The 15,612-nt window shown below is 62.3% G+C and overlaps 1 protein-coding gene across 7 annotated transcripts in view; it reads left to right on the top strand.

Moving 5' to 3' along the window:
* Positions 1-15,612, top strand: part of KIF21B (kinesin family member 21B) — a 45,996-nt gene that overhangs the window by 13,090 nt on the left and 17,294 nt on the right. For all 7 annotated transcript variants that reach the window (XR_012122973.1, XR_012122974.1, XR_012122975.1 and 4 more), the window contains exons 3-20: positions 296-478; positions 2,531-2,680; positions 2,760-2,894; positions 3,291-3,458; positions 3,782-3,897; positions 4,120-4,315; positions 5,376-5,565; positions 6,271-6,334; positions 6,433-6,651; positions 7,024-7,105; positions 7,493-7,586; positions 8,299-8,490; positions 10,088-10,287; positions 13,476-13,583; positions 14,111-14,179; positions 14,573-14,805; positions 15,002-15,149; positions 15,384-15,578. Coding sequence is in view for 3 of the 7 variants with exons in the window: in XM_037004698.2 (XP_036860593.2) it covers positions 296-478; positions 2,531-2,680; positions 2,760-2,894; positions 3,291-3,458; positions 3,782-3,897; positions 4,120-4,315; positions 5,376-5,565; positions 6,271-6,334; positions 6,433-6,651; positions 7,024-7,105; positions 7,493-7,586; positions 8,299-8,490; positions 10,088-10,287; positions 13,476-13,583; positions 14,111-14,179; positions 14,573-14,805; positions 15,002-15,149; positions 15,384-15,578 (2,742 nt within the window). In the remaining 4 variants the exon portion in view is untranslated. The remainder of the gene's footprint in view (positions 1-295; positions 479-2,530; positions 2,681-2,759; positions 2,895-3,290; positions 3,459-3,781; positions 3,898-4,119; positions 4,316-5,375; positions 5,566-6,270; positions 6,335-6,432; positions 6,652-7,023; positions 7,106-7,492; positions 7,587-8,298; positions 8,491-10,087; positions 10,288-13,475; positions 13,584-14,110; positions 14,180-14,572; positions 14,806-15,001; positions 15,150-15,383; positions 15,579-15,612) is intronic.

Below are 15,612 nucleotides of genomic sequence, written 5' to 3' on the forward strand. Positions count from 1 at the left end.
CCCCCACCACCCACTGATGGCCAGTCCATCTCTGGTCTCCCCTGTCTGATGGGAAGGAGAGCCCCACCTTCAGACCAACCCAGATGCAGCCGCAGTTCTGTTTTCCAGGCTGCTGCTCTGCTAGTTATCAGAGGGAGGCCGTCAGAGAAGGCTTCCACAGGGTGTAGCTTTGTGGGCAGCCAGGTGGGGATTCAGGCTGGAAGTAAATGGCGGGGGACTTCAGCCTAGGGTCCAGGGCTTGCTCGCACCCCCAGAGGGTGCATGATAACACCCTCCTTCCATCTCTGCCGTGCAGACGGGGGCTGGGAAGACATATACCATGGGCACTGGCTTCGACGCGGCAACGTCAGAGGAGGAACAGGGCATCATCCCGAGGGCCATTGCACACCTCTTTGGAGGCATTGCTGAGCGCAAACGCAAGGCACAGGAGCGGGGTGTGGCAGGGCCCGAGTTCAAAGTCAGTGCTCAGTTCCTGGAGGTACGTGGCCTTGAGGGTGGGAGGGAGGCGGGGGACAGCGGGACCACGGACACCGAGCTCCTCCAGGCCAGCGGAATGAGCCTAGGGCGCCACGGAGGCCTCCGTGGGTGAGGAGCGCCCTGCTGCTCGCAGTGGCCCAGCAAGAGCTGGAAGACCGCCTGGCGGGACTCTCTGGAGAGCCCCTGCTGCAGATGGGGCTCGGGTCAGTGAGAACCCGTAGGATCTCTTCAAGCCTGACTGAGTCCCGGCTCTGACACTTAGCCGCGTGACCTTTGGCGAGTCCTGTCACCGCTCTGCAAAATGGGGTGATGACATTCATTTCCTTAGGGGCTTGGGGAGGATGACGTGGAGGGAAGCACATGCCTGGCACAGAGTGAGACCTCTGGTTCTCACCCGTCCTCCTGGCCTCGCTGGGTCCCCGCCCGGCCTCAGAGCAGCTGCCCTGCCCTTCTCTGGCTGAGGTCCTTCCCAGCCCTCTCAATCTCCTCTGACCCCAGGGCCAGGAAGGCCCCCCAGAAGGAGCCTTCCTTTGCCTCTGGCCCTCTGTCTCCCTGGGAGAGTGTCTGTGAGCTGAGGCCAGGGGCTGTGGCAGCTCGGGGCTTTGGGGGGCAGGAGGGGCCTCTCAGGAGAGCCTCCAGGGAGGCAGGGGGGCCAGGATGCCTCATGGGGGCCTGACCGGACCAGGTTCCTCCTGCAGGAGACTTGAACAAGGCAGCCTCAGTTCCCAGCATCTGAAACCCCAGCCCACAAGCCCTCCTGGCCTGGGGCATTTGCTATGGGGCCACCCTGGGCTCTCACCCTGTGTGCCCTGTGCTCCGACTGTACCCAGGTTGTCCTCTAGGGATGGAAGTGGCTCCAGCCCTCTCTAGGTCTCCCATGCCCCACTGCTGCCCACTGCCTGCCCCGTTACTCCCTGCTGTGTGCATAGGGCAGCTGCTCTCCCTTTAGGGGATCCTGTATTTTACACTTGAGAGTCTTTCTTTGGCCTTCAGGATTTTGCTTCTGATAAAGTGACTGAATATGTGCATGTGCATGCATGTGTGTGCATGTGTGTGTGTGCATGCATGTGTGTGCATGTGTGTGTGTTTGTATATGTTCGTGCGTGTGCCCCAGTCTCTACAAGCTTTCTTATCTCTTTGCTGTCTGCCTTTCCGTCTTGCTGCCATGTAGACCCCCAAATTGCAGGCCACAGGGTGAGCCGCAAAGGGTTAAATGACGCTCGTGTCTGTCCTAACAGACAGACAGACACCATGGCACCCGTGTCTGCACCAGTCCCTTCCGTTTCCCCTTCCCCTTCCTGTGGGGTATTTCTGTCCCTTTAAAGCCATGAAACCTCGGATGTCCAGGGCTGCAGCCCGGCCCTGCCCCCCAGGACTGTGTTGGCAGCGGATGCAGCTGACCAGCCTTCCCTGCTCCCTCCTGTGAACATCCTAGCCCTTCAGCAAGTGACCTTTCCCTGCCAGGGGTGCCAAGGCTGTGGCCATCTGAAATGGGGTGACCGCTCTGGGCCGGGCCACCTCCCCCACAGTGCTCTCCCCTGGGGGCCTGGCCACAGCGGCGCGTTCTCCGTGCCCACACCCTCCCTACCCGACTGGAGGCTGTCGCCTCTGTGCCCAGGGACTGTCGGGGTGCGGTCTCCACCGGGCCAGGCCTTCCCCTCCCTCCTCTGGAGCCGCGTCCTACCCCCGCTTTCCCAGCCCGGTAACAGGCAGGGTCCACGTCCATTATGGTGGGATCTTCACCTACATCTGCGACCCGAGTCCCCTCGTCTCCTTCGGGCCCCTTGCCCCCAGCCCAGGACGGCTGAGTGCTGGCCCACGGGCTGTGGCGGAGCAGCCTCAGGATAGCTGGCCAGGCCAGCCACCACCCACCCCTATCCAGGAGAAAGCATGGACTCCAGAACCCAGGGGGGCCTGGGGTCGGCCGGTCAACCTCTCAGGGCCTCAGCATCCATGTCTGCAAAACGGACCTGGTTCATAAACCAAAGAAAGCCCCGTGGGGCCCCCCGCCACGTGCCATACACACCCAGCAGCTGTGTCTCGCCCCACACAGCTGTACAACGAGGAGATCCTTGACCTGTTCGACAGCACCCGGGACCCCGACACCCGCCACCGCAGGTCCAACATCAAGGTCCACGAGGACGGGAGTGGCGGCATCTACACCACCGGCGTCACTTCCCGCCTCGTCACCTCCCAGGAGGAGGTGAGCGTGCCCTGACGGTCCTGGCGGGCGGGGGTGACCCGCAGCCATCCCCTGCCCTCACGCCTGCCCCCCTCCCCAGCTGGTCCAGTGCCTGAAGCAGGGCGCCCTGTCGCGCACCACAGCCAGCACCCAGATGAACGTGCAGAGCTCCCGCTCCCACGCCATCTTCACCATCCACGTGTGCCAGATGCGGGTGTGCACCCAGCCCGACCTGGTGAGGAGCCCGGGGGCCCAGGAGCCAGTGTGTCAGGGGGCATCGCAGGAGGGCAACGCGAGGAGGGGGCTGTGGATCTGCGGCCAGCAGGCGTGGGTCTGAGGCTCGCCTCTGCCACTGTGGATTCTTCTTTTCTTTTTTCTTAAGCTTCAGTTACCTCCTCTGTGTGGTGGGGGTGACCCTACCTCTATCACTGTGAGGGTTAAATGAGAATCAGGCATGTGCAGGCTGCGTGTAAGCTGTCAGGTGCTCTGCCTGTGTGAGGGGCGAGGTCCCCTGCGGCTGTCCTGCCTCTTGGCCGAATCACGGGCAGCATCCCTGTGGGGCAGGGCTGAGAGCAGAGGGGCAGCAAGGTGGGCAGGGGGCTGGCGAGTCAGACGCGCACCTGTGCTGCAGGTGAGTGAGGCGGTGATGGGGCTTCCTGAGGGCCCGGCTCCTGCAAATGAGTATGAGACACTCACTGCAAAGTTTCACTTTGTGGACCTCGCCGGCTCGGAGCGGCTGAAGCGGACGGGGGCCACCGGCGAGCGTGCCAAGGAGGGCATCTCCATCAACTGTGGCCTGGTAGGCACACAGCAGGTCCCAACCCCAGGGGCCAGCAGGGCTCCACTCCAGACCCCTCTGTGGCCCTCCACCCCATTGCTGCCTGCTCCTCCAGCTGCTGGCCAGGGGCCCCCTGTGCGTCACTGTGGGACCTTTGTCGTTCACCTGCCCCTTGTCCCCAACTTTCTGATCTCACCAACTCCACACATCTGCCTGTAAAGCCTCCCAGGGCGTCTGAGGGCTGCTGGGGTCAGCAAGGCAGGTGCGGAGGGCTCCGGCATTGTCCTGTCCCCACCCCCTCCCTCTGGGGGCGCCTCTCGAGTGCCAGGCTCTGTCTCCTGCAGCTGGCCTTGGGCAACGTGATCAGCGCCCTGGGGGACCAGAGCAAGAAGGTGGTGCACGTGCCCTACAGGGACTCCAAGCTCACTCGGCTCCTGCAGGACTCACTGGGGGGCAACAGGTACCCCCCGACCAACCGCTGGGGAAGGGCCGAGGGGCAGGAGCTTCCTGGGGAATTCCTGTGGGAGGGTTTAGGGCATGAAAGGCCAGTGGACAGATGGGCCGTCCCGCTCCCCCCCGTGGGCTTGGGAGATGGGCGCCTTGCGAATGGGGTGGGGGCAGGAGGTCTGCTCCAAGCTGATGCTTCTTTGAGCGAGCGGCGTGTTCATCCCTCGCCCCCCAGCCAGACCGTCATGATCGCCTGCGTGAGCCCCTCAGACCGGGACTTCATGGAGACGCTCAACACACTCAAGTACGCCAACCGGGCCCGCAACATCAAGAACAAGGTGGTGGTGAACCAGGACAAGACCAGCCAGCAGATCAGTGCGCTGCGGGCCGAGATCGCACGCCTGCAGATGGAGCTGATGGAGTACAAGGCGGTGAGCTCGCTGCCGGCTCAGGGCCGCCAGTTCCTCAGCATCCTTCCCGCCTCTCCTCCCCGTCCCCGTTCCTCACAGCGCCCTCATGCCTGGCACCGGGGGCTCACCTGGGTGAATCGAGCACAGCTGGGACTCTCAGGGTTGTAGAAAACTAAGAGAAAGAGGTGCCTGGGCTTCTGTTACATAGAGCTTATGCACAGGACAGCTGCTCTGCTGGGCGCTGTGTGTGTCGGACCAGATGAGCCTCCTAGGCTCAGAATAGTTGGTACAGAGTAAGAGTAGTTGATGGGGACCACGTGAGTAGTCCGGTGTGCTGGGGGCAAGGGTCTGGGCAGAGGAGAGAGGGCCTCCTGGAGGAGGGGGCTTTTTAGATGGATTTTGAAGAATGAGTGAGACCAGCAAGAGAAAGTGGAGCAGGCATCGTAGGATGTGGACAAGTCGTGGGCAAAGGAACAGAGGTGGGAGAAAAGAGGGCCCCTTTGGGAAGAACTAATTCCATGTGACTGACGCAGAAGTCACCAGCTAGTGGCCCTTGGCCTCAATCTGGCACACAAATGGGTCTTGCCCTTTATTTTGAAACTATGCAATGTAGTTGCCGACCTTTCTGAAAACCAGGGAATTTCAGTTTTTCTTGAAAACCTTGAAGATCCAATAGCATGTGGCACTAACCGGCCGGAGTGGCGTGGTGGCCGCCCCTTTAGGCCAGGTCCAGGACTCTTAGCTCCAGCCGCCCACTCGGTTGTCTTGCACCCGGGCTTCCTGGCTCACTCATGCCCACGCCTGGGCCCCTCGGGGTCCGGCCCTTGAGTTAGCGTTTACGGGGACGTGAAGATGAGCGGAGAAAGGCAGGTTGAGACATGATTGTGGGAGCTTGGGAGAGCTGCTCACAAAATTTGGCCTTCTGCGTTGTCAAGGGGAGCCAAGTAAGGTTTCTGAGCATTGGGAGACAGGAGGTGTTTTAGGAACCTTGAGGCAGGGGCACTGGCAGTGCCCACCATTGTCCCCCATCCCCTTTCTGAGCTCTGGCACCTGACTGCTCCTTGCCTGCCCCTCTTCCCAGGGGAAGAGAGTGATTGGGGAGGATGGCACCGAGGGCTACAGTGACCTGTTCCGGGAGAATGCCATGCTGCAGAAGGAGAATGGGGCACTGCGTCTGCGGGTGAAGGCCATGCAGGAGGCCATTGACGCCATCAACAACCGCGTCACCCACCTCATGAGCCAGGAGGCCAACCTGCTACTGGCCAAGGCCGGTGAGTCGGGGTGCGCCAGGCCGGCCAGGAGCACCAGAGGGCTAGGGCCCCTCTCCCCGTACCGACCCCGAGGTATTGGGTGGGCTGGCCCAGCCAGTCAGTTCACAGATCAACTATTTTTATGCATTTTTTTCCAATCAGTTTTAAAGCTTTTTTCTATGACACAAGCATATGTACAGTAAAAGGTTAAGGTCCCTCTCATTGAACTCTCCACCGCACGTCCTCTCTGCTTTGTACAAGCAGCTGGCTGCACGTTTCTTCACACCTTCCCCTGTACATTTGCTCCACATGTGGATACACGTGCTTATATAATCATGTGTGTGAATACATATAACGTTTTCTTTTTCTGTGTATGAGGTCATCTGCTTTGTCCTTTGACTCCCCTTTTTCACTCAACATTAACTTTAGAGATCTCTCTGTGTTAAAACATATAAACCTACTTAATTCTTTTAAACCACAGTGTTATGCAGGTGGTGATGATGAATGATTTATTCTAATGGCCTCTGTTGACAGACATTTGGTTGTTTCCATTTCTCACTGTTCCCAGAAGTGCTTGTACACATCTGTGCACAGGCACAAGTCTTTCCTTGATACAGATTCCTTTTTGGAAGAGGCCTCAGTGTGTCCCCCCCACTGGAGGCACAGACGCCCAACCACCAGTGTAGAGCCAGAGGTCCTTACTGCCGCTTTCCTCCCCGGGTCCAGGTGACGGCAACGAGGCCATCGGCGCTCTGATCCAGAACTACATCCGGGAGATCGAGGAGCTCCGGTGAGTGAGCCCACCTGCCCCGGGAGGCTGGAGGGCCGCGGCCGGGCGGGCTGAGGGCAAGGCTGGCTCACCGGGCGGGCGGCTCGCTGTGCCCGTAGGACCAAGCTCCTGGAGAGTGAGGCCATGAATGAGTCCCTCCGCCGCAGCCTCTCTCGGGCCTCAGCTCGGAGTCCCTACTCCCTGGGCGCACCTCCGGGTGCCCTGGCCTTCGGCGGCAGCCCAGGCAGCTCCATGGAGGACGCCTCCGAGGTGATCCGCAGGGCCAAGCAGGACCTGGAGCGGCTCAAGAAGAAGGAGGTCAGGCAGCGGAGGAAAAGGTGAGCGGAGTGCAGCCCCCCCTCCCTGAGACCCCACCCCAAGGTGCTCACCCGGAGGCCCCCAGGAGGATACTGCCTGTGTCCAGCAGGGCTGCTCAGGGTTCCGGGGACCTCACCAAGCTCTCTGCTCAGCCTTTTGGGCAGAAGCCCCCCAGCTCCCTCTGATGCCCTTCTCTCCCTGAGGAGAGGGAGGGGGGATTACCCAGGTCAACTCTGGGTTGGGGGCTAAAGAAGAGCAGCTGGCGTCTCTGCAGGCCAGGAACCCATGCAGGGTCCTCTGGGCGGGACACTCCTGCCCGCCCCTGCCACCTCAGTCTCCTGCTTAAGGCGGGCACAGCCCCCTAACCTGGCCTGTCCTTCACTCCTGCGCAGCCCGGAGAAGGAGGCCTTCAAAAAGAGGGCAAAGCTGCAGCAGGACAACAGTGAGGAGACAGATGATAACGAGGGCGAGGAGGTGAGGGGCCGCCCTGCCTCCGGCCCCCGCAGGCTCAGCCCCACAGCCGGCTGGGTGGGGTCCCCATCCCTGTGCAGAGGGGGAGGGCTTGGGTCTGCCTCCAGTCGGTCCTGAATGCTTGCCGGGGTCTGTTTGCCCCGGTGGCCTCCCTCCCTCCGTGCCCACCTGTCCCTCCGGGGGGCTCTCCCGGAGTGCCCTGTGTGGCTGCTGGGGCAGGAGGTGGGCGGTACTCCCCCAGGAGGGTGGGTGCCATCTGTGGCCACCCCACGCCCCTCCCTCCGGATGCACCCGCCGTGCCCTCGGCCTCGCCCGGCCTCCGGGCTCCCTCCCCGGAGGCCAGGCGCTGCCTGACGGGTGCTTGGTGCCTGACGGGCGCTTGGTGCCCAGGAGGAGGAGCGAGAGGAGAGCGGCTGCGAGGAGGAGGAGGACTCGGGCAGCGAGGAGAGCCTGGCGGACTCGGACTCGGACCCCGAGGAGAAGGGTGCGTGCGTCGGGCAGGGCCGCTGGGCCGCTGGGCCTGAGAAGGCTCGGGACGCCCCTCCTGGCTGGGAGGCCCTGGGCCACATGCCCCTGCGGAGGGTCGGGCCCTGCCTTGTTCTCAGAGACAGTGGACACACAAGGCCCAGAACTGCAGGGCATGAAAACAATAACAACATCGATGCTGGTGTGGCATCAGACGCTTACGAGCTGGGCACTCACCGTATGCCAGGCGCTGTGCTGAGCTGACGCTGGGCCCGGTTCGTGCAGCCCTCACTACACCTCTGGGCCTATAGTCGGGGGCTTGCCCGAGAAGGGCGGCTCAGAGAGGCCGGTGACTCTCCCCGGGCGGTCCCGCTGGTTCTGAAACCCGCCCTCTGCATGGGGGCGGCTGCCCACCGGCCCTGCTCGCCACCATCTCTGACCCACAGCCCTGCCGTCGCCCTCAGTCTTCACCCCCTCCTCTCACCTGCCGGCTCCCATGTCCCAGCAGGACCAGGGGACGTTGGCCTCTGGGCCATGCCGAGACCCCCACCCAGCTCCTACACCCACCCCTGCGTTCTGGGGGCCGCCTGTCCCTGGGGCGCCCCGCCTGGTAGGACTCTGCGCAGTGGGACCGGCCGCGGCCTCTCGCCTCTGGCCTCTGACTCTCGTCCCGGCTCAGCCCCCCTGCCCCTGGCCCCTGGCCCCGGGTCAAGCCTGTCTCTGCCCCGCAGAGGTGAACTTCCAGGCGGACCTGGCGGACCTGACCTGCGAGATCGAGATCAAGCAGAAGCTGATCGACGAGCTGGAGAACAGCCAGCGGCGGCTGCAGACGCTGAAGCACCAGTACGAGGAGAAGCTGGTTCTGCTGCAGAACAAGATCCGGGACACGCAGCTGGAGCGCGACCGCGTGCTGCGGAACCTCAGTGAGGCCCGCGCCCGCCCGCAGCCCCTGCCGTCCCGCGAGGCCCCTCCCCCCCAACCCCGCACTGGGCTCCCGTGCAAAGGCTTCTGGCCATCAGACTGCGACCCTTGACCCACAGTCCAGAAGTCCTGTCTAACCCAGTTCTATGCTACATTTTATTATTAATCATCTTAAGTATTAGAATCCTTGTCTCCCTGGGCGCATGGCCGATGATCCTCGGCTTCTTTCCTGCACTCGGCTCCTGGGGCATTTTCCTTCGAGCCTATGTACAGACTTCCGGCCCTCTGCCTTCCTTGCACCGGCCTTCAGCCCTCGCATCTGAGTGCTCGTCCGTCCGTTCACTCATTCAGGCGACAGCTGTTGACCCCCTCTGGCAGAGCAGATCATTCTAGGTGCCAGAGATCGTGGAGCGAGCGAACCCCCTGCCATGTGGGGTGTGCATTCTGGGGAGAGACAGCCATACAGAGACAAGCAGGACCGGTGGCATGTCCAGAGGGGATGAGCATTAGGGAAGAGACACAGCAGGAAGGACAGGGGTGGGGCTGGCATTTTTAAAAGGATGGTCATGGAGGACTTCACCAAGGAGGTGACATCTGGGCAGACGTGTAGGAGACGAAATGCTGTTAAAGCAGAGTGGGTGAGGGGAAGAGCATTCCAGGCCGAGGGAACAGAGGGTGCCAGGGCCCAGAGGTGGGAGTGTGCGCAGCATGTTGGTGCCAGATGGCTGTTAGATGGGGATGGGACAGCAGCAAAGACAGGCTCAGAGAAGAAATGTGGCACCCGGTCATGTCATCGTGAGGACATCACCTTTCTCTGAGGGAGATGGGGAGATGTGGGGTGTGGAGAGAGGGGTGGGATGTAAACTTTAAAAGCATTTTGAAAAGACCGCTGTAGCTGCTGGAGCAAAACAAAAGTAGAAGCTTGAGGCCAGTTAGGAAACTGTTCTAAGGATTACGGTGGAAGAGCATTTGGACAGGTGGTGAAGTGGCAAGGAGTGGTGGGACTCTGGATGTATTTTGAAGGTGGAGACATTGACTAGGTGGGGATGTGAGAGGAGAGCCAGGTAAGTCACCTTCTGGAAGGACACTGAGATGGGGAAGACTGCAGTGGCCACGGGGTAGAGACTGGGGGCTCGGTTCTGTGCCAGTTTGAGATGGCTGTTACACATCCGCATGGAGACGTCTGTTGGCAGGTCAGGTAGGAGAGGCCAAGGGCTGAGGATCAGTTTATTCCTTCTGCTCCGGCCAACATGCTAGCTCTTGCCCTTCCACTGGCCCCAACCCTTTCCTCTAATCATGGGTCAGAACCAAGCCAGCATGAGTGGCCCTCATGAAGTCCCACGGGAAGCTGGTGCCCTGGGGCCCAGAGATCTGACGATGAAGATACCCCCTCAAGGTCCAGTGGAATATCAGAGCAGGAAGGGTCCTTGGGCATCTTCTAGTCTGAGCCCTTCATTGTTGAAATGAAGCCGCAGGTGCAGAGAGGGGTGTGGCTTGCCCAGGGTCATGCACCGAGACTAGAGTCTGGGCCCCTGCCCCCCACAGCCGCCAGGAGCCCTTGGGGCCGTGGCGCTGACTGCTGCCTCTTGCTGCCCTCAGGCACCATGGAGTGCTACACCGAGGAGAAGGCCAACAAGATCAAGGCCGACTACGAGAAGAGGCTGCGGGAGATGAACCGGGACCTGCAGAAGCTGCAGGCCGCGCAGAAGGAGCACGCGCGGCTGCTGAAGAACCAGTCCCGCTATGAGAGGGAGCTCAAGAAGCTGCAGGCCGAGGTGGCCGAGATGAAGAAGGCCAAGGTAGGGCCAAGGGGGTGCCGTGGGGTGTCTTCGTCTTAGAATCCAGTTAAAAGGAATCATTGCTGTCAGTGTGGACAGTGTTCTTGACACACAACATTGCCTGGTTCAACCCTGTCCTGGGTCTGGACATCGTCCCTTTAGCCGAGTATGTTGTCCAGGGTGAAGCCACCTTCCCCCAGTGAGGGGCAGGTGGGGATCTCCAGGGGACACTGCTCAACACCGCCCCCTGTGGCGGGAAGCACCACCACAGGTTCCAGCCTGCGCTAAGGGCACGTGGGCCTCATTTATGCGGTCTTTGCCTGCAATAATAATAATATAGCACCAGGAAACGCAGTTTGAGTGCCCACTGGGGCCAGGCGCCTGACACTCATGATCATATTCAGTCCTAAGGAGATCCGCATGAAAGGAGGCCGATCATTCCTCCTGTGAGCACAGGAAAGCTACTTCCCGCTCCCTGTGGTGGTGCTGGGATTCGCACAGGCCAGTGTGTGCTGTGCGTGGGGCAGTGCCTCCCCCTTCTGCCTGCCGTCACTCAGTATTCTAGTCTCGGGTGTGCCGCCCACCCTGAGGCCCTGGCTTCTGGGCTCTGGCCTCCTGCCTCCTCACTCCCTGGGTGTGCCCCCACTCCTGCCTGGAGCCCAGCAGGGCTGCTCTGTGCCCGCCCTGTGCCCGCCCTCCCTTGGCCTTCCTGGCCGCAGCCCCAGTGTACCCCCGCTCTCCACAGCCTGGGCCAGTTCCCCTGGTAAAACCCAGCACTTGGCAGCCCCGGCCAGCTGGGGAGGCCTGGCCTCAGGAACTGGCACCAGAGAGGGGCACACTGGGTACTTGGGGGAGGCAGTATGCATTCTGGGCACCACCAGGAGCTGGCCCTCCCTGTGGACTCAACCGGTGCTGCCCAGTGAGTGGGGGAAGGGGGTGATGCGTGATGGTGGCACAGGTACTGGGAGGACGGGGGTCCTTGGCAGTCAACCAGGCCCAGCCACCCCTCCTGGGCAGGCTGTCCCCAGCACGCCTGGGCCACAGGTCCAGGGCCTCCGTCAGCCTAACCAGGGTGGAGGCGGGCCCCGGCTTGCTGTTCTCAGATGGGCCTGCCTGGAGCTGGCCCCAAACGGCCCGCCTCCTTCTGCTCCTACCCTGTGTGGTGTTGAGACTGGGCTGCGGAGGTGAGGTTGAAGGGACTCGGGGCACCCTGGCGCCCTCTGGTGGTGCAGAAGGGAGCGAACGGTGGGCCCTTGGCTGGGGGTGGGGGTGGGGGGCGCACGCATCTGAGGCCACTCCTGTGGCGGCTCCTGGGCTAGTGCTCACTCTGTGTCCCCTCGAGGTGCCCTGGCTGATAGCTCTGTGGGCCAGCCCCTGCCTGTCCCAGCCAGGGACATCCCAGCTGCAGTGGCCCTACTGTAGATCGTTGTGAGGGAGGATCCTCGCGTGGCCCGGAAGCTGGATGTCTGAAGGACAGAGGACGCACGTGTGTCCCTGGGCTTCACTCTCCAGGTGGCTGGCGCTCTGCCCATAGCCTGTGCTCTCGTGAGCCAGGCTAGAGGTTGAAAAGAACCTTCCAGAGGTGCCCCTGGGCTTCTGCTGGAAGGAGAGAGTGTGCAGGAGCCATGGATTTTAACCAGATGCCATGAGAGCCTGCACCCCAGAGACGCCACCCCCACCCCCTGCCCCCACAGCGCAGCAGCAGGGCCCACTGAGTCACAGGACTCTGGGGTGCGTGCACAGTCACCACGGTCTCTAGGAGGGGGACACTGCTTACTTGCAATCCATGGTGGGATGCTGGGCTCAGGTGCTGTGGCCCGTTTCAGCACTGTTGGTGCCTGCAGTGTGCCCGCCCTTCCTGAGACCGCTGCCTCTGTGATGACCTCCATAGAGGTCCAGGGCTGATGGGCAGATGGCCTTTGTCCAGGAGGACATAGTTCCTCCCCAGGAGCCTCTGACCCCCAACCCCAGAAGACACCTGCCATCTCAGATTTGCACGTGGCATCTGGTGGGCTGGGGCTTCCAGTCCACTCTCGGCCATGTTGGTTTGGTGTGAGTCCTAGTCCTTTGGGAGAACGATCATTCTGGACCCCAGAGACCTGGCCGCAGTGGGCCCTCCTATTCTGCGTGGACGCCCGCAGCACAGCCTGTCCTCCAAGGAAGAAGCCGACCCCACTAGACCCCGGCCCTTGGAGCCTCCCTCCCTCCCACGCCAGTGCCTCTCGTGACTGTCCCCAGGCCGTGCAGGCTGCTAACCTTCCTGGTGATGTCTGAGGCCTTGGTGGCAGAGAAGGGATCACCCTCCACGTGATCGTCACACACCTGACCGGGGAAAGTGTCTACAGCCCTGCGTACGTTGCACTCTGGTGCTTAGGGCACCAGGACTTGGCGGGAGCACACGCCTGAGGTCCATGGCACTGCGCCGTGTTGGGCCGACTGCAGCCACACTGATGGTGCTCTCTGTGCCTCCATCCACCCCTCCGAGGACTGTAGGCTCCAGGCTCTCTCTGTACCTGATCACTCGCTTTGCTCTGAACTGCCATGGTCAGTCCCAGCCCTGGGGCTGAAGTAAGAGCCAGATGTTGGGGGCAAATGACCTGGGCTGGAAGCCTGGCCAGGCAATGCTGAGTCGTTGTGTGACTTTATGAGTGACAGCGTTATGACTCTAAGTTGGTGCGTCTCTTTGAGGCTCCTTTCCTCTTATGAAATGGGGTGACAACACTGTTCTCGAATGACTGTCATGCAGACCATGCTGGGCATAGGGCATGTTCTCCGTAAGTGGTGCTGGCTTACATTGCTGTCCCTGCGAGCCTGGCCCTGACCTCACCCTCTGGGGGAGAGGGACGGGCTCCATCAGGTGGGATTACTTGCCTCCAGCAGCCCAGGTGGTCCTAGCATGGCCAGACCCAGAATGGGCTTTGGGTGAGGCCACAGGGGCTGAGACTTTCAGGGCAGTGGAGGCCCTTGCAGAGTAGTGGCACCTGCAGGCTGGGCTGGCAGTAAGGCCGCACCTTTCAGCAGGTGGCCCGGGTGCTGGAGCAGCTCAAGTCTTGCAGGGAGAGGTCAGACCCCTCCCTCCAGACCCCCGAGCCTGAGCCAGTGCTGCCTGGCAGCTTCCCCCCTGCCCAGCGTCCTTGGAGCCGGCCACTCCCCAGAGGGTGTGAGCCGCCTGCCCAGCCCTGCCTCCCGGCCCCCTCTGTGCACCCCAGGTGGCCCTGATGAAGCAGATGCGGGAGGAGCAGCAGCGCCGGCGGCTGGTGGACACCAAGAGGAACCGTGAGATCGCCCAGCTCAAGAAGGAGCAGCGGCGACAGGAGGTGAGGGGTGGCCCGCGAGGGTCCCTGAGCCTTCAGCCCCCACCGCCAGCCTCCCTGGTGCCAGGCTGCCCCTCCGGCCAAGCAGGTCTGGGCTCCCGCGCTCCTGAATGGTAGAGGTCTCACCGGGGCAGAGCACAGCATGGCAGAGAAGGGCAGGACCACTGAGGGTGTCCAGCCCCTGTGCTGTCCGGGGGAGGGTCTCCAGCCCCGAGAGGGTAGGACCTTGCCCAGGATCACCAGCAAGCCAGAGCTAGGACTGTGCGGCGTTCAGCCTTGAGTCCTCTGGTCCCGGGCTCCTTGCTCGCGGTGGGGAGAAGAGGCCAGGCGAATTGCCTTTGCAGAGAAAGGGGCCTGCACTGTGACCCCTGGGAAGGGGAACCAAGCCCTTGGTCCCCTCTCATCAGCGAGAATGGCCCTGAAGCCCAGGCATTCACCCTTGGGGCTGGCCAGGCCTTCCTCATTCCAGCCTGGGCAGAACAGGCTTAGGTGTTTAAGGTGGGCTCCGGCCCCCCCTCCCTCACCTGCAGTTTCAGATCCGAGCTCTGGAGTCCCAGAAGCGGCAGCAGGAAATGGTGCTGAGGAGGAAAACCCAGGAGGTGAGCAGGGCCCCCACCCCCCGCGTGCACCTGCCCTGCTCCCCTCTGGCTTCTGCGGGTGGGGGGTGCGAGGCTAGCCTGCGGTCCCAGGTCTGGCTCCTCCGCTCAGCGAGTGGGCTTGTAAGGCCCGTGCGGGGAGCCTTTCTCAGCGAGAGCTGAGTCCCATGGGCCATCTGTAGGTGCCCGTCCCACAGGCTGAGATGTCACTTAAAAAGGTGGAAGTCTCTTTGTGTCCATTTCACACGAGACAGACCCCTTGACCCTCGCTCAGCCCCAAGCCCAGGCCGAGTTGGAGCAGCCCCTGTGTTCTGCCTGCCTCGTGCCCCCCCAGTCGGCGTTTCTGTGGGCTCCAGGACACCCCATTCACTGGGCCCTTCTTCTCTTGGCCCCCAGGTTTCTGCTCTGAGGCGCTTGGCCAAGCCCATGTCTGAGCGGGTGGCAGGACGCGCAGGACCGAAGCCACCCATGCTGGATTCGGGGGCTGAGGTCTCTGCCAGCACGACCTCGTCGGAGGCTGAGTCGGGTGCCCGCTCTGTCTCCAGCATCGTGCGCCAGTGGAACCGCAAAATCAACCACTTCTTGGGGGACCACCCCGGGCCCACTGTCAATGGCACCCGCCCCGCCAGGTGAGGTGGGCAGGTGGTACCCGGGCCTGTGTAGGTAGAGGGGGTGGAAATGTGGGGGCGGGACCTGGGAGAGGCGAGCTCCAGGGAAGTGTGGCCCTGTGATGCGTCCCCAGGCCTGTTGGCTCCAGGTAGGAGCTCCGTGGAGCTGCAGGCGTCAAGAGTGGTCCTGTCCAATCCCCTTGGCCTTGTCTCCCAGAAAGAAGTTCCAGAAGAAAGGGGCCAGCCAAAGCTTCAGTAAGGCTGCGAGGCTCAAGTGGCAGTCCCTGGAGCGCCGGATCATCGACATTGTCATGCAGAGGATGACCATCGTCAACCTGGAGGCCGACATGGAGCGACTCATCAAGGTGGGCCCGGGCGGCCCGGCCCTGGCCTCCCCTTGCCCCCCACCTCCGCTCTGCCTGTCCGCCGTCACTGCCGGCTTCTCTGGCTCTTCAGACCTGTCTGTGGCCCCTCTCCTCTTGCTCCCTGTGCCTGCCCTGGAAGCCAGAGGTGCAGGGGGTCCCCAGGGGCCGACCTCCAGGGAGCCGAGGGCGCAGCTGGGCAGCAGCCTGAGGCCTGTCCTCCACCCCCACCCCCAGAAAAGGGAGGAGCTCTTCCTCCTGCAGGAGAACCTGCGGAGGAAGCGGGAGCGACTGCAGGCTGAGAGCCCCGAGGAGGAGAAGGGGCTGCAGGAGCTGGCCGAGGAGATTGAGGTGCTGGCGGCCAACATCGACTACATCAATGACAGCATCACAGACTGCCAGGCCACCATCGTGCAGCTGGAGGAGACCAAGGTGCCAGGCCGGGCCAGGGCCAGGGCGGAGGCCG

This window comes from Manis javanica, chromosome 11, assembly GCF_040802235.1.
Source record: "Manis javanica isolate MJ-LG chromosome 11, MJ_LKY, whole genome shotgun sequence".
NCBI classification, from domain to species: Eukaryota; Metazoa; Chordata; class Mammalia; order Pholidota; family Manidae; genus Manis; species Manis javanica.